Source organism: Mugil cephalus, chromosome 7 (genome assembly GCF_022458985.1).
Source record: "Mugil cephalus isolate CIBA_MC_2020 chromosome 7, CIBA_Mcephalus_1.1, whole genome shotgun sequence".
NCBI classification, from domain to species: Eukaryota; Metazoa; Chordata; class Actinopteri; order Mugiliformes; family Mugilidae; genus Mugil; species Mugil cephalus.
The window spans coordinates 23,586,485-23,608,849 of NC_061776.1; the positions used below are offsets into that span (position 1 = coordinate 23,586,485).

At 41.0% G+C, this 22,365-nt stretch overlaps 2 protein-coding genes across 2 annotated transcripts in view; one reads left to right on the top strand and one right to left on the bottom strand.

Moving 5' to 3' along the window:
* rem2 (RAS (RAD and GEM)-like GTP binding 2) overlaps positions 1 to 7,861 on the top strand; it is a 30,653-nt gene extending 22,792 nt beyond the window's left edge. The window contains exon 5 of the mRNA XM_047590381.1: positions 6,194 to 7,861. Within this exon, the coding sequence (XP_047446337.1) occupies positions 6,194 to 6,522 (329 nt within the window). The 3' untranslated portion in view covers positions 6,523 to 7,861. The remainder of the gene's footprint in view (positions 1 to 6,193) is intronic.
* Positions 7,862 to 13,016: 5,155 nt separating this feature from the next.
* Positions 13,017 to 21,402, bottom strand: LOC125010125 (nucleolar protein 9). The gene is made up of 12 exons (XM_047588497.1): positions 21,307 to 21,402; positions 20,360 to 20,646; positions 18,774 to 19,010; positions 18,470 to 18,670; positions 17,090 to 17,197; positions 14,679 to 14,820; positions 14,393 to 14,585; positions 14,154 to 14,294; positions 13,885 to 14,001; positions 13,535 to 13,747; positions 13,331 to 13,436; positions 13,017 to 13,244 (listed from the first exon to the last, which is right to left on the bottom strand). Exons 2-12 carry the CDS (start codon positions 20,583 to 20,585, stop codon positions 13,090 to 13,092), a joined length of 1,839 nt encoding a protein of 612 aa, XP_047444453.1. The 5' UTR covers positions 20,586 to 20,646; positions 21,307 to 21,402; the 3' UTR covers positions 13,017 to 13,089.
* Between the last annotated feature and the right edge of the window lie 963 nt (positions 21,403 to 22,365).

The window sequence follows — 22,365 nt, forward strand, 5'->3', positions numbered from 1 at the left end:
TTGAACAGATATGTGAGGCACATTGTTTGAACGTGTGGTGGTGTGTGCTCTGGGAGCGGGATTATATTTCTGTCCTAGAATGAACCTTTTCGGGCTCTTAGACCATCTGTCTGAGGATGTTTTAGCATGAGGAGGCTCTGTGTCTACTCTCACATACACTGGGTTTGTCAAGCATCACTGTTTTGATTGGAACCTCTTTATGGAACACCATTGTATAAAGTTTATTTTATTCTCCTTTTAAATTTTCCGGGTCTCTCCAAGTCATCAGATTTTAGTCCTTTAGTTATTTATGAAGTGCATATTCCATCTTTTATGATTTTCTGTTTGACTGAGAACCCGTCTCTGCCAGACTTTAGTTCGCCCTGGTATTCTGCCCAGGAGCTCAGCCGGAGGCACAGTTATAAGAAACAGGCAGAATCATGTTGGAGATGCTAATGTTCGGCGTGTGCTAGGTACGTAATAAGTGATACTTTGCTAATATGATCACTTCATTAAGGACGGTCAGACAAAAGCGTTATGCAGGTTGACAGTTTTGAAGGGTATGGGGAAGGATTACAATCTACAAAAGTAAGTGATCAACATAGTGGACAAGGGCTTCTACCCTGTCGGCATACATGGTGCACATGACTCAGTAGTGTTTGTGTAACTGCTCTCAATGACAGACGTTCCGCACTGTAGCTTCATAAGTTTTGTAAATCATTAAATGTTATTAAAAAGAAAGGCCTGAAGAGTCGATAGTGTTTGCCCATCCATTTCTCTGCTGAGGTGATGATTTAACGGGGAGCTATGGATGAGTTGTTTTGTAGTACTTATGCCCCCTAGTGGCCAAAAATGCAAACATGCAGCTTTAATGTATTTTTAGAGTGAAAATGAAGTAGGAGACTGCGTAACTTCCCCCCATTCATAAAAGTTCTGAAGCAGAAAGTTGGAAGAGTCACTCTGTGACAATCAAGAAATTATTAAAATTGGTCTTTGCCATCCCAACAAGACGAATTCCTCAAGGAATCAGAATAAGTGTATGATTTAGGATTATTATTATTAGAGTTATAACAACATTAAGACACTGATCCTGATGTTTGGGTTTAGTAAGCATGTTTTAACTTGACTCTGGGAAAAGCAAACATTGATATTGCACAGTTTGGAAGGAGATGTCAGTGGAACCAATTTAGGAGCTCATCAAGTGTGTTTTTCAGGTTAAACAGAGGCAGCAAGTGTAAAATGTTTCGCACACTGGTGCCTGCACATTGCTGTCAACTCAAATTCTGTCACTGCTCGGCGTACGCTTGATGATACGAGCAGATGGACGGAGGCAGGGAGGGAGGCAGGGAATGAATGATGCCTATACTCAGCATATTCTCTCTTCTCCAAAAAAAAACCAAAACAACAACAACAACCCAATGTGGTCAGCGATATGGAAATGCTCCATCTCCGTTCCCGCGGCGCCTGACAAGAACGTTCTCATGTTCTTTCCGGACAGACCCCATGTATTATTTCTGATATTTGAGCCTGACAGGAAGCTGACTGGCCTGCTTGACTAACTAACACTTCTCCTTAAAGAACCCCGGACCAGGCCCAGAGTGCTGAAGTCGTAAAATCTATTTATGGCATGTACAGTGACACTTTTATTCCACCATCTCTCACCTTCCCCCTCTTGCTACATCTCTCTTCATCCTTAGCACACTGTGATGCACGCACGGTCACACTGGCAACATATTTATCCACGGTTCAATGTGGTGGTGGTGGTGGTGTGGCCCTGCTCCTCTGGGCTTTGATTAGCATGCACTCTGCCTTTGTTTGCTGAGTCGACATTCTCTCTCTCTGTCTCTCCTCTTTTGGCTTCCTTCCTCTTCCCATTCATGTTCGTTTCATCAGCCATCTTGCCTTTCAGCTCCTTTCAGCATTCCCTTCGTCTTTCCGCGTGACTCAAGTTTCTCCCTATTCATTTTATATCCTCTATCACTTCACTCCATCTGCCTCTTTCTTTCTTTTTCTTCTTGTCAGCGAACATATTGGGATCCCATCCTTTGATTCCTCTCTCCTCCCCTCTCCCTCTCTTTCTCTCCTCACCTCAAATCAGTTCCACTCCACACTCGCCTCGTCTCTCGTTTTCCTATCTACTTTCATCTTCTCTTTCTTTCTCCTGTCCTCACATACGCTCCTCACCTCTCTTGTTCCTTTCCACCTCTTCTCATTATCTCATCTCCCCTGTACTCTCTTAGTTGGCCTTGTTCAGGTTTCCTCACTTCTTATGTCCTGTTCTGTTCTTCTTTCCTTGTCTCCTCTTGCCTTGACTCATTATCATCATCCTGTCTTCTCTCCTTGCTCCCTCTTGTTTTTGATCTTCCTCCTGCTCTCCTTTGCTCTCCACTCTTCACCTCCTCTTCTCGCTTCCCGTTCCATCCTACCCCCTCCCATCTCATTTTCTGCTCCCCTCTCCTCTTCAGTTTAATTTCCCAAACATTCTTTTAACAGGTGATTCAATCAGCTGTCAGAGGTATTAGTGTGATCCTGTTGATCTGGTTTGGGATTTGCCTTGTTTTGTCCAGCTCTTATCTCATACTCTATTAGACGAGACTGCAGCGGGTCGACAGCTGTTGTGCGGTTGGATTATTACACCCAGATCAAATCTATGTCTTTTTTTTTTTTTTTCTGTAATGCCTTTGTAATACTGGCACAATATATATTCATGCTATGTTAATGCAGTCCCACCAACGCCAGACTAACGGGTTACGGTGCAATGTCAGCAATTCAGAATGTTTTGTGTAGAGTAGAGTAGATTTAATATACAGAGGCTTTAGTAAATCACCTTCAGGTACAGATTCATTTCCATGTGAACAGAGGAAGCTCAGCATGCTTCAGACAATATTAGTAAGAGTCACCTTCAGTTGAGATCCTTGTATCTGCCCATGGTTTGTTATTCTACAATCTGACTGTTTTTGTAGATATTTTTCAGTAACGATTCTGGTTTACTGCTTTTTCCCTCTGACATATATTGTAGCCTCCCTTCATGCAATTGTCTTGCTATGGACTAGGGCCTATGCAACCTCTTCAGCTAGGGTGTTCACTCCTTTGCCAATGGATTTATCTCAGTGTTTATGTTTGAACAGAGAACATTTTATTCAATGAAATCGTTCTGATTAGAGGTACCAACATAGCAGTTTACATGGACCCTTAATAAAATGATCTGATAACATGTATTGCCGGAGTGTCGGAGAGAACCCATGTAGACACAGGGAGGACATGCAAACTCCACACAGAAAGGCCCCGAAAACAGGTGCAAAATTACAAGTGGGGAGAGCGAGAAACATAGGGCAACAGACAGGCTACATTTCTCAACGGTACTAGCCTTGTTTAAACAACTCACCCTTTTGCTTTGCCATGTTTTTGTCCCTCCTTGAATGTATTTATTCCACAGAGACCAAAAAAAAAATCATGGTTATTAGGCACTAATGTTTTCCTATTAAGCAAATAATTAAAAGCCTTATGTAGCCTGACAATTTTTTTGTTTATAATGTGAGTCAGGTAATACTCCCTCGGGATTTCATTATAAGGCAGCTTCAGACGACAGAGAGGAAAAACTGTAGTTAGTTGGATAGTCATACAACCAATCAGAGTGATAGAGAATGTGACATTAAGCAACAACAGCCATTTTTATAGCTGACTATTTCAATCCAGGTGCCTTGTATGACTGCATTACTGTCACTATTGTGTCCATCACCTCATAAATTTGATTAGCCTGACAGATCTTTGCCAGAGCATACTCAGTTCAGAGTAGAGTGACTCCAGACCAACTTTCAGCTGCAAGCATTTTGTAGGCAGTTGCTGTCGTGATGACTTTCAGGCTACAGTTAGCTAATTGTTTTAGTTTTTACAGGCTACTTCCAGACTAAAGGGAGAAAGGAATGCAAAGGCACTCTGTGGCGAAACTGGTTAAAAGCACATGGAGCCACACCATGCTTAGATTAAGGCTTTTTATACTTTGTCAACCACAGAATGCCTTTGCAATCTTTTCCCTTTTTTGATCTCTCTCTTCACCTGTCGAAAATAGAGAACCTGAGGAAAGAACTATTTTGAAGTCTGAGCGCCCTAAGCCCTTCGTGTCTTCTTACTTCCAGACTAATCATTTCCACCACGGTAGCTTTCATGCTACTAGTGCGCATGTGAACCAGTGCAAACTTCATTCACCAAAAACAGAATGTTTAATAGTTAGCGAGTGGACCTAGACTTGAGATAATCATGTTTAGCTGTACTTTCCCTTTTTTCTACCCTACGCAGATGATGAAGTTATATCACTTAAATCTTGATTGTTTTACTATGAGAATATAAAATTGCAGCTTGACGGTCTCACGACTGAATAAAGAGAGATTGAAATAAACCCCATTACCTGAAAATTGCATGGAGAGTAATATCAACAAAGAGCCAAAGTTGATACACACATTCACAGTGAACCATCTAGGTAATTATCCGTGTTTACATTTGTATGAGTGGAAGCATTATTCTCCTTTCCAACTTGCCAGCTGAAAATGACAAAATGAGAAAAAGTAGGGCAATTAATCAAAAACTGAGCTACTCAGTAATTCTGGCATGTTCAATCTAAAAGTACAGCCACATAGTTTTCCCTTGTCATCCCTTATTGATGTTTTCAAGTGCTTATCTTGTTCCATTTGCTTTACTTTTGTGCTGTGTTTTGGTCCCACTGTGAGTAGACCGTTGGCATTTTTATCCCTACCTGAGCTCAAAATCACTGTCTGAACTAACGCTCAACAAAAAATGTCTTTCTATAACTTACACATAATTCATGTACGACTGTGGCCTCTTCCTGCTGCCAGTCGTTTTAAGTATTTTTTCATACTGTGATTATGAACGCCAATAATAAGCTTTAAAAACCTTTTCAGCACACAGCTGTAAGCTCTCAGATATTGGCTATGCGAGGAGCAGAGGTGAAGTACAGTTTGGGGGGAAAAAAAGCCATTTGAGCTGACAATGAAGCCCATTTCGTCGCAGAATGATCTGTATCTGCCAGCTTTCCTTATCATGCTGGCTTGTTTGACCAGGGACAGAAGGGAGCTTTTAGCAGAGATACCGAGCCTTGTCAACAACACGCTCAGTCACCTGTCCTTATCCAGGAGTCACATTGAGATCGGAGCCATTTCCCCATCTGAGCTATAGCCAAGAGATTTGAGCTTATACAGCTGAGCTACTGGAGGCATTAAGCCTTTCAGCCACAACTGTCTCTCCCTCTGTCCCTCTCTACGCTGTCAAATTTGACAAATATACAAAATAATCATTAGGGCCTAACAGCGCAGTTAAAAGTAAATCATTTAGTCTAAACACAGAAATCCATCTGTGTTTATATTAATGACTAAACAGACGAAAAAAATGACACAGAAAATTGGATGCACATATGTTCATAAGCGTCTGTACGGCAAATAGTTTCTTGATGTGTGACTTCAGACAATTTTCTTTAAAAAAAGCTTTTGTTCTATTAACATGAATGTTCCTAATCAGGATGTACAGCCGTTTATCAAAGCTTTCCATATTTCTTCATCAGAATATAGAGTTTCATACTCCTTGATGTGAACAGATTGGCCAAGGTCTACTTACTTTTCCACTTAACCTTCAACAATATCACATGGCTTTCATGACATCAGCAGATCCCCCTCCAGCGATGACGAGCAAACTTCATTTGTTGGTGATGAACATGTCACATAAATGCTCTTTTTCACTACATTATTATCTCTAGGATCAATGCCAATCTTCATGTTTATTCTCAATGAGAAACTTATTGAGTTTATGATGGCAAAAAAAAAGAGTGCCTCCCGTCTACTTTATTCTTTCATTGTCAAATATTTGAGGCAAGATTTCAGAAGAGTTGTAAACAGACACAGTGAGGCGCTGTAGACTGATTTAATTTGTCACAATTTGGTGTGACAGGAGTGACAAGCACTTAAGAAGCTGATTGAGTCTCCCTTACAGCAGCAGAGCAGTGAGCACTCGATGCTGATCTTGTGCTGATCCCCATCACACAGCAGCTGGGTGGTTAACATGCTGCTTTCATGATCTAAGGACTGTAAATTTGAAACTGCTTCCACTAATTGGCAAATGCAGCTACCACTGTGCGAAGCCCTGGTTGTTTAAAATGATCACTGTTTAAAAAGGTTACTAAAATTATGCTCTTTCTCCCTGTCGCCAGAGGCCCAATCCAGCGCCATGATGTTCGACTGCCTGTACTTGGAGCTCTCAGCCTCCTTAGACCACGGGACCAACGAGCTACTGGAGGCGGCGGTGAGGGCTGCCAGAGGCGACTGTGTGGGCCCCGGCTGGACAGATGGTGACCCCGGGTCAGGTCGCAGGGAGAGCCTCACAAGCAGGGCCAAGCGCTTCCTGGCCGGGCTGGTGCCGCGCTCGTACGGCCGAGACCGGGAACGAGATCGGGGTCGCTACAGGGAGATGAGCCGTCACCGCGGCAGCAAGATCCTCCGACAGAAGTCCCGTTCCTGCCACGACCTCAGCGCACTGTGACACACACATACACACACACACGAAGGCAAAGAAACACATTCCACATGAACACAAACACACACACACACACCAGATTGAAGGATATGGGGGAGGGGAGGTGAAAAAGACGGAGGAGGAAAATGAAAAGGATCTTGCAATGGAGATGAATAAATGATAAAAAGAGACAAGAAGATAATGGAAAATACTCATGAGTGGGAATGTCACAAGGTCTATAGGAGAGAAATTCAACTGTGGCAGAAAAAGGTCAGGGCAGAAGGGAAGAAAAAAATTAATCGATAGAGCAGACATCCGCCTGGATTGCAGCACTGAACCAATAAGCAAAACCAATTTTGAGAGAGAGAGATAGATAAACAGAAAAAAAGGTAAGGCAAGCTTGATTAGCTCCTCTGGCTTGGGTGAAGCTGCAAGCACGTATTACCCGATGAGAAAAAAAGAGAGAAAATTAGCGAAAGAAGCACATCGGGACGCTGATTTGATGCTCAATGTGGTTCAGTGAGAGGGAGGAAGGGGTCACAAATGAACACACACCCAAGTAGCACGCACTGAATACGTAGAAACTGATAGCAATCTAATGTATACCTATTATAGACCTTGTTTTATAGCATGCAGAGTAGACGATCGAAGACATGACCCTGTAGGTTTCACAGTTACCCTGTGACTGACCCTGGATTTAATGTACCTCAGTGGCCAACAGCTAATGCACAATCTAGCTAGTATATATCTCTAGCAATGCCACTTCAATGGCAAATTATTTGTAGAAATTCTACTTCTCTGCACATCTTTTCCCAGAGTACCCACACTCCAACCACCCTTTCTGTCCCATGCTGTTTTTAAGAAATGTTTGATGATACCATTAATGTTCACCAGAGACTTTAAACAAGGTTGTAACATCAGCACCCAAGCCATATATTCGCTGAATGCACCCTGAGCATCCAGCGCAAAAAACCCTTTACCGTAGGATGTGAAGCAAAGGATAACATGGCTATAAAGACATTAGCAGGGATGACCAGACTGAACTCTTCTTCAGCTGAAGCTGAGTCATACAGCACTGGGATTTTCTTGATTCACAGGAGGACAAACAAGACAAAAACCTAATCTACCTGTGGCTGTTTGATGATTTCTTTTGTTTTTCTTTTTACCCACTGGCATTATTGTGTGTTTGGACTGAATTCTGTGGGGGCTGGCCACACAGGTGACCCAAAAAAGAACGTTCTGGAAACGTTGTTCCAATATCTCGTCAAGTGTGGCGGCGTCACTGGCACATCCTCACTTGTTCGTCACCGTCTACTGAGCACTCTCGTCTTTACCACTGAGAATAAATACATTTTTGTTTGACATACTTTGTGAGCATTTTGTCATTTTTTATGACTGCACTAGGAAGTGAATGTCTCATTACAGCTGTTAAATCTAAGTTGAGGGATGCCTTGACAGGCCTTCGAATGACTCACCGGAGTCTCAGGACACTTGCCTCATTTAGGACTAAGCAGCAAAAAGATGCAGCGTCAACACTGTGCGTCTGAAACAAAATCTCAGGTTTAAAATAGACTGTATCAGGATATAATATGACCCAAGACAAGCAATGTGGGCTGACTTCAAGATGTATATAGAACACACAATTTTTTTGAAGATGTGATGAATAACTTGCTTAATGAGGAGAATGCAAAAAACAAAACAAAATTCGTCTTCAGTAGGTTTAATTTCTTTTGTGGCTGTTGTAGCCTCACAGTCTCTCACAGATAAACTGAAGTAGCCTACACCTTTGTCCACATCACCCTGGACAGTTTCATTACGACTTATTCTAAAGTGTCAGTATTTGGTCAGTTTAGTCAAGTTTGCATTTATAGGACTGCACTAATGCATAGTTTTAGCTTTCTGCTACTCCATTGCTTTTGACCATTAGCCTTCTACATTTTTCCATTACTTATATTTATTTTAACCTTTTCATTGTGTTTGACTGCCAATTTCAACTGTCTGTCTATAATTTTGACACTGCACTGACACCAAACCAAATTCATCACTTTTAGCTATAGCAGCCATGTATATCACTTTAAACTAAGTATTTAATCACTTTCAGCTAACAGTTTTAACCATGTTTATCACTTTCAGCTAACCATTTCAACCATGTTTATGATTTTTGTCTAATTATTTCAACCATGTTTATCACTTTTAGCCAACTATTTCAAGCATGTTAATATCTTTAGCTAACTATTTCAACCGGGTTTATCACTTTTAGCTAATCATTTCAACCATGTTGTTCCCCTCTAATCATTCCAGCCAAGCAAATAACTTTCAGACTATTTCAACCACATTCATCACATAGCTTTCAACTGAGTGTACTTTAATCATTCAGCAGTTATTTTCACTGCATATTTCACTATAATTCACTTTTAGGCCATTATTTGAATGGCTAGAGATAACCGTTTCAAATATGTGTTCCCTTTAGCTCCACATTTTAGCTCCTTATGTCATTTTAATAATTAACTATTTTTAGTTTGCCATTTAGCACTGACCTTTGAATTCAAACACATTAGTTATTATGTGACTATTTCAACACTTTCAATAATTACTTTTGACCATTTCATTTTTACCGTTCATTTCCTGTTCAATATATATAATTTACTTTAAACCAATTATTTGAACAATTTCAACCATTTATCCATTAATTTTAGAAACTGAACATGGCCATTTAGTGCATTATTTGATTTTGTTGTTAATCATTTTTGACTGCTTATCCATAATGAATTGTACTAATTATGCACTCATGCTATGAGTATGTAATACACAATGGCACTAACAAAGAAATCACATAGAATTTCACAGAGTCATTTCAGTAGGCAGTACATGGTGAGAGGGAAATCAAACTGAATAGAACCTTTTCACATCATACATTTTGATTTGTCAAACAATCTAAAAATGGGATTAATCACCATAGTGTTGCAGTAATTGCTGGGACTGAGGCGTTAATATTTTTAGTTCTGCTTTTTCTTGCATGACAAGTCGAAAGGTCTGCTGGAAGAACCATGTGTACTCTGATGCTGGTAACAACGATTTAGCCACAAAGCTTGGCACATAAAAGTATTTTGAAGAAATGTGAAAAAAAGTAGACTGCCATTGTGTGCAAAAACTAAAGTCAACCTTGTTATCTCACGATTTCCCTACTGGAACAGAGTTATGCCCTGGGGAGTGAGGATGGCAGGGCTTAAAAGGGGGACATGACAAGAAGAGGGAGGCAACACTTTACCTCATACCTGTTTGATAAAACTTTCCATGCAGTTTGATCAAAAAACAAAAACGCTGTTGTGATCTTTAGGGTATTACCTTCTCCCTTGAATGAAAAAAATACATCTAAAAATAGTTGTGCAGGGGCTGGTTACCTGGAATAGTCCCAGAAATGAAGCCAGCTACATGGATTATTTATGGATATTCAGCCCATAAAACAACACTTAGTTTAGATCTAAACTAACATCCAGTTACATAATTCTCCATGTAGTCTATTTGGTACATAATATCTTATCATGCATTAACTCAACTAATGATGTTTTAGCACACCAAAAATATTGGTTATATGTCGTAAAAGTGTTTCACTTCATTTTTGGTGTTTTTCTATAAAACATAATGCCACAGATGAAAATAATATAACCATAAAAACAACTCCCATCTTTCTGCTCCACCCAAGTTTTAGCAGATGTAGAGAAGTGCCTTGGGCTAAAAAGCAAAAAACACTGTAACCAACGACCAGTCACATGAGATCACCTCAGATAGCTGTGCTTTTAGGTTCTGACACTGGTTCGGAGTGGCTACAAGGGAAGACTCTCGAGAAGGAGGCAAACTGGCAACGAGACAGAGGGGTTGAGGAGAGAGCGAGAGATTCAGAGGGAGAGACGGGGTTGGAGAAATGCTTTGAGGAGTAATGGTTGCTTGGAGACTGTTGTCAAGGAGACGATGAGTCCTGGAGTCCTTTGGCATCTCAAATGTCCTATATTTATGTTGATTTCTGAAAGCGGAGTTTTTTTTCTGGTTGATCTTACTTCCCCCCCCAGTAGCTGAACGTGAGGCGGATGGCGACAGGCGACACAGAAGGGGTGACTTTTTAAACTGGTGTTTATACAGTTTGCCGCTCAGAAGAGAAAACACAAAGGATTTTATCGCACCCTAATAGGTCAAATAGCTGTCAGATCATAGCATACCTCTGACAGCCACACAGAAGCCCACGGGAAAAAAAGAGGACGGAACTGAGGACAATATGATAGAGTTTGTTTCTGTGACACCGTATCAGTCTCTGAAATCGTGACAGATATCCTCCCTCTCTCTGTCTTTCTGTCGCTGACTCATTCTGTGGGCATATACTGTGATTTTCGGGCAAAAGAATACTTCTTGAGAGCAGGCAAGACAGAAGGAGCTTAGAAGACAAAAAAAAACACCCACTGTGTGCCAGTGAAAGCCTGTCGAACTTGCTCCTCACTTTTCACCAAAGGAAGACTATTTTCAGTAAGCACTGTGCGCAACTAATGAGATGCATATTTTCTTGAGGTGTGGGTGTAGACACGTAAGCAAGAGGAAATATGGGGATAGACCGGGGCATGTGGAGGCTGCAGAGACGGCCATACACTGGGGCAGCACTGAAAGGAAGTGTCTCCTGAATCCTGAATCCCCCGGGAATGCGTGTGATTTGTTTTCAAGGAACAACATCTCATCATGGCCCGAAGGTCATTGTTCCCCTGCTTTGTCTCAACAGAGCCGATTACACAGTACACGCACAGAGCTGTAATAACCCAGACAACAAAAAGGAGCGATGAAGAGCCACACCACCATCTGAATATCACGCTCGGCTCGAGACACTTGTAATTAAAAACTGGCTTGGTCAAAGCAGGAAACCTGCAGCGAATCGTGAGGCCTGGTGATTGTAATAACGAGTTGGCGAAGAAGGCACAAATTGAAATGCTTATGGGCTGAATCCCTCACGCAATACTCCACGCACTCTTTAAGTAATGTGGATTAATAGCAGGTCACCAAAGGCATGTGCACTGCCAAGTATATCAAGATTAAAACAAGATTCAATAAGGGGATTAGCATTGATGTTGGATACTGTGCAACGCATCAAATAGAATTAAGAGTGGATGAGTGTAAAACCAGAAATGGACCAATCACACATTTAAAAGGACCCTTTTTTAAAGTAAGAAAATGTGAGTTCTTTCACTTACTTTGTGATACCAAGCGACAGAGAGCTTAATCGAGATCAATACTTGTATCTGGCTAACATCTATTATTTTGTGGGGTGTCACTACGGAAGAGCATTATTGTGTACTCATCCAACGTCGTATGTATGCATGAAGGTGATACTCTAAAGTAACTAAAGACTAAATCTGGCAGATGTTACATGAAGTGCTGCCAGCCTATTTTTACCGTCTGATCCAAATGTACGTGTGCCTGAACTTATACAAACCAACAAAACTTTGCCAGCATATAATGACACACATCCATCCTACACTGGATCCCGAGTCATTTGATCTTAATATGAACATGTGCCCATTTCAAAGCTGCCTGACCTGTAGACCGTGAAATAGCATATTTGCAAAGAGGACAAATCATTTTTATATGCTGCAAGAAGGTCCACTGGCTCAAAACAAGATTCTTCTCCAGAGACTAGGTTTTTCAAATCTTTAGGCACAACTAATGAAAGTTTAAGTGTTTTTACTTAAGTATTAAAGCATCATACTTAAGTGGTGGGTTAACAAAACTTCCACCCCCAAATACGATGTACCTCAATAGTTGAAAAAACCTGGCAATGTGAATAAAATGTTTTTCCTCCAAATGTGGGTGCAGCCATTCAGTAAATGTGGCTCAGATGCAAACAACATGTTGTTTCAGTCATTTTTGGTGATGGGTACTCATTCGAGAGTGAAAATACGAAATAGAGAAACCTATGATGTCATGCAATTTGCACAAAGTGAGCATCATTTATTACCTTGAGGGTAATACACCGTCGAGACATGCTGTCTTGCTTTGTCGCTTCACATTCTGCCCTCTCCAAATACAAGCACCTACCAAATAAATGCCTTCCTTCTTCAAATCAATTCCCAATCAATAAATGTGTTCTGTGACAAAAGCAGCTCACTGCTGTGCCTCAGATCAATTTTCCAACAGCCTAAATTTGTTTGTGCCTCTTAAGGAATTATAAGGAAGCGTGACTACCAGAAGGCTCCTTCCCAATGAATGTATTTGACCAAAACAGTTTTCCCCCAGCAAAATCAAAGCACAAAGCACAGTTAAAAAAAAAAAAAAAAAAAAAAAAAAAAAAAGGCTATAGAAGCAGCTGTGCTGGGTTTCAGTGACTCTTATCTTGACATGGTGTTACTTCACTCAATTGCAGAGCTAGGCAATGGGAAAATGTTCCTCCAGTGCCCCCTACAGGTCAAACTGCTTCATACATCCAACAGGAAAAATATCTTCTATGTCTGACTAAACAGCATTTAAAATAAAGAGCTTAAAATCACTACAATAAAAAAACTATTTTATTTTATTCAATTACATTGAAAAAAATGTAATAATAGCTAAAATATATACTTTTCATGCAAGAATGTCATTGAAAAGCTTCCGCTTCTTGGACTCGCCGGTCTGTATTTCCTGCCAGTGGGCTCTTCTGTGTGCAAAGTGGGAGAGGGCAAATTTGGCCCACACGTGACGTGCAAACTGATCTGACCTCAGCTGGCTTTCGTTTGGAACTGGAAAGGGAGGAGACACATAAATGGGAGTCATTAATAGGGAAGTGATTGAGAGGAAATGTGTCATAAACGTGTATCAGTATTACCTAGTTCCTGTGCGATGCTTTGCCTCTGACTGACTGAAGCACTGTTCCACACGGCTTCAAGCACACGACTGCCCAACCTGGAGCAGGCCATTTTGACGTACTGACCCTGGGAAAAAACATTATTAATGTTTCATGTGCTTGTTGTAGTAATTTTTATGTAATCAAAACGATAAGGTTTGCATGTTAACACAACTGCGCGTGTACCTCCAGCCTCTTAAGGATCTTGCCCCTGCCCTTGTCACTGGAGGTGGTGATGAGGGCCTGCAGGACATGGCTGCCTGCGGGGTCACACGCCAGTGTGAGGAGGTCAGCTGGACTCAGAGTGCGCAGGCTGCTGAGGAGGAGTGAGCGATCCTTAAACTTCGACAGCGCCTGGACCAGGCGGGAGCCGTGGTAACAGATGGAGGACAGGGGGACCTAGAAACAAGACCAGATGTACCTCACTGGGACTTCAGGGACAAGCGCTTTTTCCTCTGCTGTTACGTTTATAATGTCAACGGCAACAATTAAAGTCCATCTACAAATAATGTGATTAGACTTCTCTGGTTGTTTACCTCCGTCTGTATGTTGCCCTCTGAGTCAGAGTGGTAATACACGTCATAGGTGAGCAGGGACATGAAGAGAGGGAGGCAGCTGACGTGTCGGGAGCCAGGCTCAGCACAGTGGAAAGCCTGAAGACCAACACATCAGTATCAGATCAAACATTAAGTAGCCGTCAATTTCACTTATAAAACAGTAGGGAAAAATTAATACTAGTGTTGGACTGTCTTAAGATCCACATGAACCTTTGTATTCCATTAATAAAATATTCTTCAAAGCTTACGTGGAGGAGGCACTGCATCATCTCGCCCTGTTTCTCTTCACTTTCTGCACAGCTTTCTGCCAGCTGGACGATCACACCCATGTGACCTGCGGCCAAGATGGCCTCCAGACCCTGGATCAGCTCATCAAACAACTTCAAGAACTGTTTCCAGAGGAAAACAGAAAGGAAACCATTGAAGAAATCCACAGAAATTACAAAATTGCTGTTCTCGTGTGCTCAACGCCGAACGTTTGACCTACCAGTTTGTGTTTGGCAGCGGCTGCCGTTAGTCTTTGTACAGGGAAGTTGGCGATGGGATGGAGGGCTAGGTCAACCAGCTGACCCTTGAGGTGATTCTTGTAGAGGTCGCGGAGAAGTGGCTTGTGGGCCAGCTGTATGACCATCTCGATGAGGTGACTGGAGGCCTGGTCCTTCAGAAAGACCAGAAGAGGACTGCAGGGAAAACAAACCCAGCATTTAAATGTTCCCAGGAACCAGCATTCATCACATCAAAGTGCTTAAGTGCATTGATGTTTTGTCTCTAACCTAACTCCAGGAGCAGCGCTGCGACTCGTCAGGTACTCCATGATGCTTTTGAGGAGCTGTTTGCAGAGTTTGGGTCGCTTTCTGTGACACACAGTCAACATGGTCTGGAACACTGCGCTGGCGACAGCATCTGTCACGCCGACTGGAAACATAAGAGAGACCTCTTCAGACCAACCTATGGGTGCCCTGTAGCAGTGGCTTAAAAGCCCCGTTTCCAGTCAGGCTCTTACTCATTCAGGTGATGGTTTCTTTCAGGACTATCATCAAACACAGATAACTCCTGGAATATCTCAAAGTTGGGGGTACCCTGGGGTCCCTGGACAGCAGGCCAAGGTTGCCTCAAGATTTAATATTGTTAATTTAGAAAAGCCAACAGTTATAAATTGTGTTTTAAATTTTAGCTCATTTTGCTTTGATGCCAGTTTGAACACACTCTCACAACCAGTTCTTCCAACAGCCCAAGAGAAGCTCCCACATAAGCTGAGGTGGTGGCCGCTTCTACTTCCTTCTGAGTTCTTGGTCAAACAGCCATTACAGAGCCTGGAGATGTATTTTAGCTTAATCAAACCTGTCACGCGGAGCTCAAGCCACATGAGATTGTATGTCAGTATAATGTTGTTGCAATCATGCTGGATTATTGGTGCCTTGATGTTCTGAATAAATCACCTATCCATCTTCACGGTGGAAAGCTGCACATGCACATTGACCTTCTCCGAGTCTGACAAAGACTCTCACGCCTGACTTCCAATGCCCTTACGTCCTTTCCTTGTGCCTCTGGCCCAAAGCAGTTCTTCCCCTTGGTCACACTCAGTAGCCGTATATCCTTTACATATATCCTTTCTTTGAACAGTTGATATTGTTACTGATGTCTGGGCATATCCGAAATCAAGGGACGCCTTTTAATATTCTCAGAGATCACATGTGGACCGTGACTGTGTTAAATTTATTAAGTATTAAGATTTTTTTCTTTTTTGGCAGTTTTGATGCGAAGAGAAAGAAGATGTTTTGGTTTATGACAGACCTGGAATAAATAAGATCAAGTTTGGCTGAAGAGTGATCCAATCAGTCGGTTATGTTAGGAGTGTAAAGTTTCATTTCTTAGACTGGTCCTCTTGAGAGCCAGTTTCATCCTGGTGTTTGATCGTTTGTGCGACTGAACTTGCAGTTCTTGATATTTTCCAGATGTCAAGAAGTGCCTTGCTGAATCATGCCATAACATGAACTACAGCTGTTCTTCCTCTTTCCACCAGTTAACTTTTCACCGACTTGATGACATGATGATGACTACACTGAGGAGCGTACAATATAAATCATATTTGGTTTATGTGGTTGACTTTCTTAATCACTACATAACCCCGTCTGTGTCATGGTTTTAACATCCGTCTACACTATAAAAATGGAAAAATAAGCAAACCATATTCTGGAATCCATACTCCATATTGTAGCATTGGCAATCTGATAGATAATTTAGCTCAGACTGAGACTGTCTATAAGAATTACTAACCATTTTTTAAAATCTTTTTTTTTTTTTTTAATTAGCTCTTGCAGTGCTAGATGATGCCACTTCAACATTAGCATATAAATTATCAAATCAGCTTAACAGCGTTCTATTCAATCACACACTGCCACTAAGGGCCTTGGGAATTATTAGACTAGTACTAAATGCTTTTCAGATTCCAAGGAAAATGTCAGCACTGTCCAGAAAAAAAGATGGAGGCTATGCTGTCAGTGTCTGGCAGAAATTAAAACTAAAATACACAGAAAGAAAATTACATAAGATCCTGAAATAAAGTGATACTAAAACAAGCTGAAATACCGTCTCGTCTTCCATGTTTCATTTCACGAAAAAAAGTTATTTGGAAATATACAAAATCATACATGAGCTGTTTAATAAATGTGGAAGACTAATGTAGAAACAAATAAATTATTAAATAATCGTATAATGTTGATGAAATATAGTATAATGACACTGATGTTTTGAGACATTGTTCAGATAGACTATTTGCTATTTATGAATACATTTACTTTTATCTAGTTCGCATTTGAAGCTCTGACTCTGAGCACCATCAGGCCTGAATGTTGAATGGATTTAAAAAGTACACTCGGAGTGGAGCTGGATGAAAGAAAAGCCACATGAAAGATGTTCCATATAGAGGTAAAATACTGTGGAAATACGATACCCAGACGTGTTTATTTCTCCATTTAAAAAGCCACACAACGTGTGTATGTAGCAGCAGCAACCCATTTAGGACAGAAAAAACATTAATTCTGCCTATTTACACACCTTTCCTGTGACCCTCTTGCATAAGTGGGTGTATCTCTTTGTGGGAACGCAGACCATAAAAACGCGACATTCAGGTAACATAAAAATTGCTAAGGCAGGGATGAAGGAGTGATGAAAGATGACTCACGCTTCACGTCTTCCATCAAGGTCTCTGTGAGGCTTTTCAGCTCGTACCAAAATGACGTTGGGATCTCAAAGTCTGTCAGCTGAGGGGCAGCATTGCGTTCTTTTGCACCTGGTTAGAAACAAAAATATCAAAGAGAAAAGGTTTAAAGGCAAAATATCTGTGGCCTCTTTGACACAACCTCAAAGTGCTGCCACTGAAGCCAGAAGATCAAAAGCTTTATTTTCTTCCTGGATTTCTTTGAGGAAAAATTAGCCAAGGTGAAAACCCAAACCAGAAGGAAGAAATAATTTAATTTCTACATTGATCACCCACTCAGACGGCTCTCCCTCTGTCTGGTACCTGACAGCAGGTGACAGTGTCACTCATCGTAGCAGTTAGGATGCGTTAAAACCACAATTTGCATTAAAAACATGTCTAATCATTTCCACAGTCTTTAAATCTTTAAACTCAGTGTCAGTTCATGTTAATAAACATAACTTGAATAAGTAACGCGTGTCCACAAATGAGTTTTTGGTTTATTATTATTATTTTTAGGTATAATGTTTTAAACATAGCTTACTCTATGTGTTCTGACCTCTTGTCCAAAACGGTCATTTGGGAAAACTTATTTCAGGGTGAAGATATTCTCAATACGTTGAGCTCCTGATTCCTAATGTCTCTCTCTTTTATTTCCAGTACATAAGCTGGTGCAACTAGACAGTGCTACACGCAATCAGGGACGTTTTGTTGTTGAGAAATTCAAGTCCATGATGCTCAGATGACGCTTACAACTACAGCGAGGTTACTCTTCTCCCCTTCATCACAAAAGCAATTTGTTTGGCCTGCAGATCTTTGCAGCAGCACAATAATTTCTCAGTGGAGTGACTCTGTACCAAATGTCACAGAAAATAAGTGGGAGGGGAATTTTTTAAATGTCCCGTCACTGTTGTACTATTAGGAACTGAGGCTACAGAGTTGAGTTCCGTTCAGCATAAACCATGCCTATCAGAACCAGTGATAGCTTTCTTCTAGGCCAGTGGTTTCCACAACTTCCAAAACAGAGAAAAGAAAATGACGAGGCATATATCGTGTTGTGTGTCTACAAACATTAGGACAAGCCCGTACGTTTCTTCAGCAAAATAAAAAAATTAAAACTGTCATGCACAACAGAATCACTTTATAAAAGCACCATCTGTGTTTTCAAGTGCTCACCTCATATAAGTTGCTAACCTCAATTGTCCGTAGAGTTGCTCAGATTAAGAAATGCAGATAAAGGAATATTTCCCTCTGCTATGGGTCTGGTCTCAATATGCAGCGGGAACATTTAAAAAGTAGTATCTAGTGGCTAACTTCACACATACTTTAATGATGTACGTTGATTATCTGTGTGTGTTTGTTTACCTGGTCGAGCCTCGGTGCGAGCTGGTCCGATGCAGCCTCCCAGCACGTGCAGAAGAGTGCGGACCACGTGTGATCCGTGAACGTGTCTGATGAACTCTGCGCTGTTGTCTCTCACAACCTGACTCAAAGACAACACTTGGGCCTCCAGCACGCCACAGCGCTCCTCCTCCTCCTCTTCTTCTTCTGTGTTAGCAGATGACTCTGAAAAGGACAGCAAAAAAAAAAACACAGCTGGTGATGAGAGATTTTTCCAATTAACTACCTGAAAAGTGATAGTATACGACTGATTTTCCACAGAGCTTACCCATCCACCTGGACATCTGTCTGACGGCACTCTCCACCACATGGCCCCCACACCGGTCGCAAGAAACCGTCTTAAACTCAGAGCCCGATTCGCCACCCAGCTCAGCCAGCACCTCCCCCACCTGGTCGAGGCTGGACAGTGTAAGCAGCCGTTGAAGAGTGAGGCTTCCCGTCTGGTCCATGGCCACCAGCGCGGCCTTGCCTTTGACTTCCGTGAGAACATTCTCCACAAACATCTCTACAGAAAAAGGTTGAGAGAGTAACGGCCAAGGTTACAGTGACTGGACTTAAAAAAAGAACTTTAGCAGTGCTTGACACGCGCCGAGGCAGAATATCCTGTCTGTTATATTTCAGATAAAGTGATGCAACAAACCTGCAACATGCAGACAAGTATCTCAAGGTCAGCGCAGGGAGCTGTCACATCCAACTGGCATCATGGCAGCTCATTTAAACTATTTTCTCAAGGCAATATTTGGACTAGGACTTTGTCAGTTTCACAGAAAGCACAGACTAAAACCTGCTCCAGTTTGAATGTCACATCCTGTGGCCAAATGATGAACTGATCACCTTAATATGCTGCTTGAGTTCAGAAAAAAATGAGACTGGAAACTGATGACAAGTCAATCTACAGTAAGTGTAATTACAGTCACTTTAAAATATGTCATTTCCACACTCTCCTTCTCCTTTTTCCTTTTTTATATATGACAGGATATAATAACAGGAAATGACAGCTGCTTGACTAACATAAGAATTTTGAAGGCTATAGGTGAAACTGTGTGTCATGCTTACAAACTCTGTTGAACACATTTACACTGACAGCAACAGCAAGAGCTATGCCCTCTCTGAGAGCTTAGGGTGATACGTACGGAAGTTTATTTAGTCAAAAAAACACTGAGTACTGGGAATAAACACAATACGGTCCAGAAAATTCTTTGAACGCACCAGGAATTATTTGATTGCTTCTTCTGTAAATAATCAAACTTGTTTCTTCTGGAGCGAATAGCCTAGTGTTGTGAAAAACTGGGCTAGTAAACGTTGTACGTCTCACCATCTGTAGGTAGATCGGCCCCATCTTTTTTTTCAATTCCTGGCCCACATTATTGCCATCAAGATTTACTGTCATTTTACACAGAGATCACTGAAGTTGTTCATGACTTTGAAATTCTCCGTCTCAAGTTTCTTCTCACAAAGGCATCCAGATTTTGTGTAAATGTTTTAAATGATATCCTTTTTTTTGAATGGTAAATTACAGATATATTTTGCACATTGATGTTTTTAGGTTTTATCTCAAGTGTAATGCACTGCATGCTCAGAGACAAACAGAATTCGATATTAGTTCTTAAGCTGGAATAAGAAAATGAAAAATAATTCAACATTTACCTAAATATTCAGTAACAGCGTTTCCTCTCTGCGTGACAGCTCCAGACAAACTGGCAGAGGATTTTCAATATTCCTAAGTCCTGGACTTTCTTTTCTCCATATCATGCTGCCCAATCACATATTTTGTCTTATTATGTTAATGTAGTACAATATGTGATGGGTCCTGCTGTACATTCCTCAGATCTCCAGAAAAATAATCATTCTCACCTCTCTCTTCATTATCTTCAAAGCCTTCGGTGAGTCTTTCTCCGACTCTGCGGAAATAGCCCACACTCAGGGCGTCAAGTCGTTTCTTGCCACCATCTCCCTGGGTTTTCTCTCCATCCGCGCCTCCCCTCCTCTTCCTCTCTCCACCTCCTCCATCTTCACCAGTGTGTCTCCTTTTCTTTCCTCCTCCTTTCTGTGGCTTTTTGTCCTCTGCTTTGGCCAGCATATTTTAAACCTTAACTCATTCAAGTCACGAGTAGGATGTCTTGTTCACCTCGATCTTCTGGCTGAAAGGGGAAACTGGTGTGGATTAAACTAAATGCCATTACACAAGTTTAAGTACAAGGGACCAAAATGCAGCATCTATCCAGACATGCAGAAGCAGTGAGTGCAGAATGTGTTCATATGTACATATTAAGAAACATTAGGATATGAATCATTTCATCACACAGCACGCATTTGGTTGAAAATATGCACTGGCTTAGCCAGCGGCTTTTTTTCGTGGCGGTACTAATAACCTTGAAGACTATTAGTACAGCCACGAAAAATATCTCAGTATCTGCACTTCAGTGCCTAAAAGTTAGCGTGAGGTTGTTAGATCGCAAATGTAAATAAGGGGTGTAAATTTGTTAGGTAACATCAATGTACGCCGATACGCTGGACATTGATGATTCGAATATTGTTCTTTATCATGTTTTACGAGGTCAATATGGTCTACATAAGTGAGGGCAAATAAAACTGGCATATTCAGTTCATGGAGTTCGGCCATAAGACAAACGAGAAGTCCATGCGCTGTAAGACAAAGTATCTCTGTATCTGTCCAAACAAATACACACGGGTTGACAAACGGTAAAGGAGCCGTGAATTGAGACGTTTGGTTTATTCAAAATACAAATCATGTTTCACCAAAAGCAGAGTATGTGGCAGACAACTGAAGCTATACTCACATGTGAGATCCACGGACCTGAAGTGACGCGCAGTGATGACGTAGTATTTGGAAACATTTCGTTTCCTGGTTTTCTTTTTCTTTTTTTCCACCGTAATCCCCAGAAAGCAACAAATGCTCGCTACCGTTTTATTGGCCGTTTGAATAACAATGTCCTGAAAGTGATATGGGATTAAAAACAAATATAAAAAAAAATAAAATAAATAAACATAATGGATTCTATAGTCAATAAACAGTACGTTAGGCATAATGAATTCATTAAAACGTATTCAAATTGACATTTCAGGTCAATGCAGATCACATTTGCAACATTCACTGTTCAGTTTTACCCTTTAAAAAAAATCTGGTTCAATTTTAAATTTAGGCCACTTTTTACTGCTATTGAAAGCTACTAAGGTTTTTACAGCAGAGGGCAGTATGGTCATTTTACTAGTACAGTGGGTGCTATCAGTGACAAAGAAAAGGTCTGGATTGGGCGTGTGACTCTTTAAAAAAATAAATAAATAAATGAAGACATGCAACCTTTTTTTTAACACCATGTACCACCCTTACTCACACACTAGAATATGTGTGATAAGGTGTGGGTGTAGTAATGCTCAGTTTAAAGACCTCTTTTGATTATATTCTTTCATCTACTTCTTCTTTTTGCCTTTGGACAAGTAAATAGACTAATTGGTCGTACATGTTGTACAATTCTCAAAATTTTAAGTTCTCCAGTGGGACTTGATCCAAAACTATGATACTTGTGGCATATGCTTCGAGTGAAAAATCCTTTCTACAGTGAATGTTTTGGGTGTAGAACGTAACTATGAATTAGGTAAGAGATGTCGTCATTGTGTAATCTGAGCGGAAACATGTACTTACTTCCACAGGTAAATATTCAAGCAGAAGAAGGGCGGATACCCTATTACTGAATCTCACATAATACGCATACCAAGTTCATAGTGAGGTGGAAAAGTGATTCATAAGAGCACCACAATTACTCATTATTTAGATTAGTTTAATTCTATCTATCTATCTATCTATCTATCTATCTATCTATCTATCTATCTATCTATCT

What these genes read in the sequence shown, in the direction of transcription:
- LOC125010125 (XM_047588497.1), bottom strand. Translation starts at nt 20,585, where the DNA reads ATGCTGGCCAAAGCAGAGGACAAAAAGCCACAGAAAGGAGGAGGAAAG. An exon ending in TGAAGATAATGAAGAGAGAG is followed by an intron (nt 19,011 to 20,359) that starts GTGAGAATGATT and finishes CTTTTTCTGTAG; the next exon opens with AGATGTTTGTGGAGAATGTT. An exon ending in AGGGCAACATACAGACGGAG is followed by an intron (nt 13,748 to 13,884) that starts GTAAACAACCAG and finishes TCTTGTTTCTAG; the next exon opens with GTCCCCCTGTCCTCCATCTG.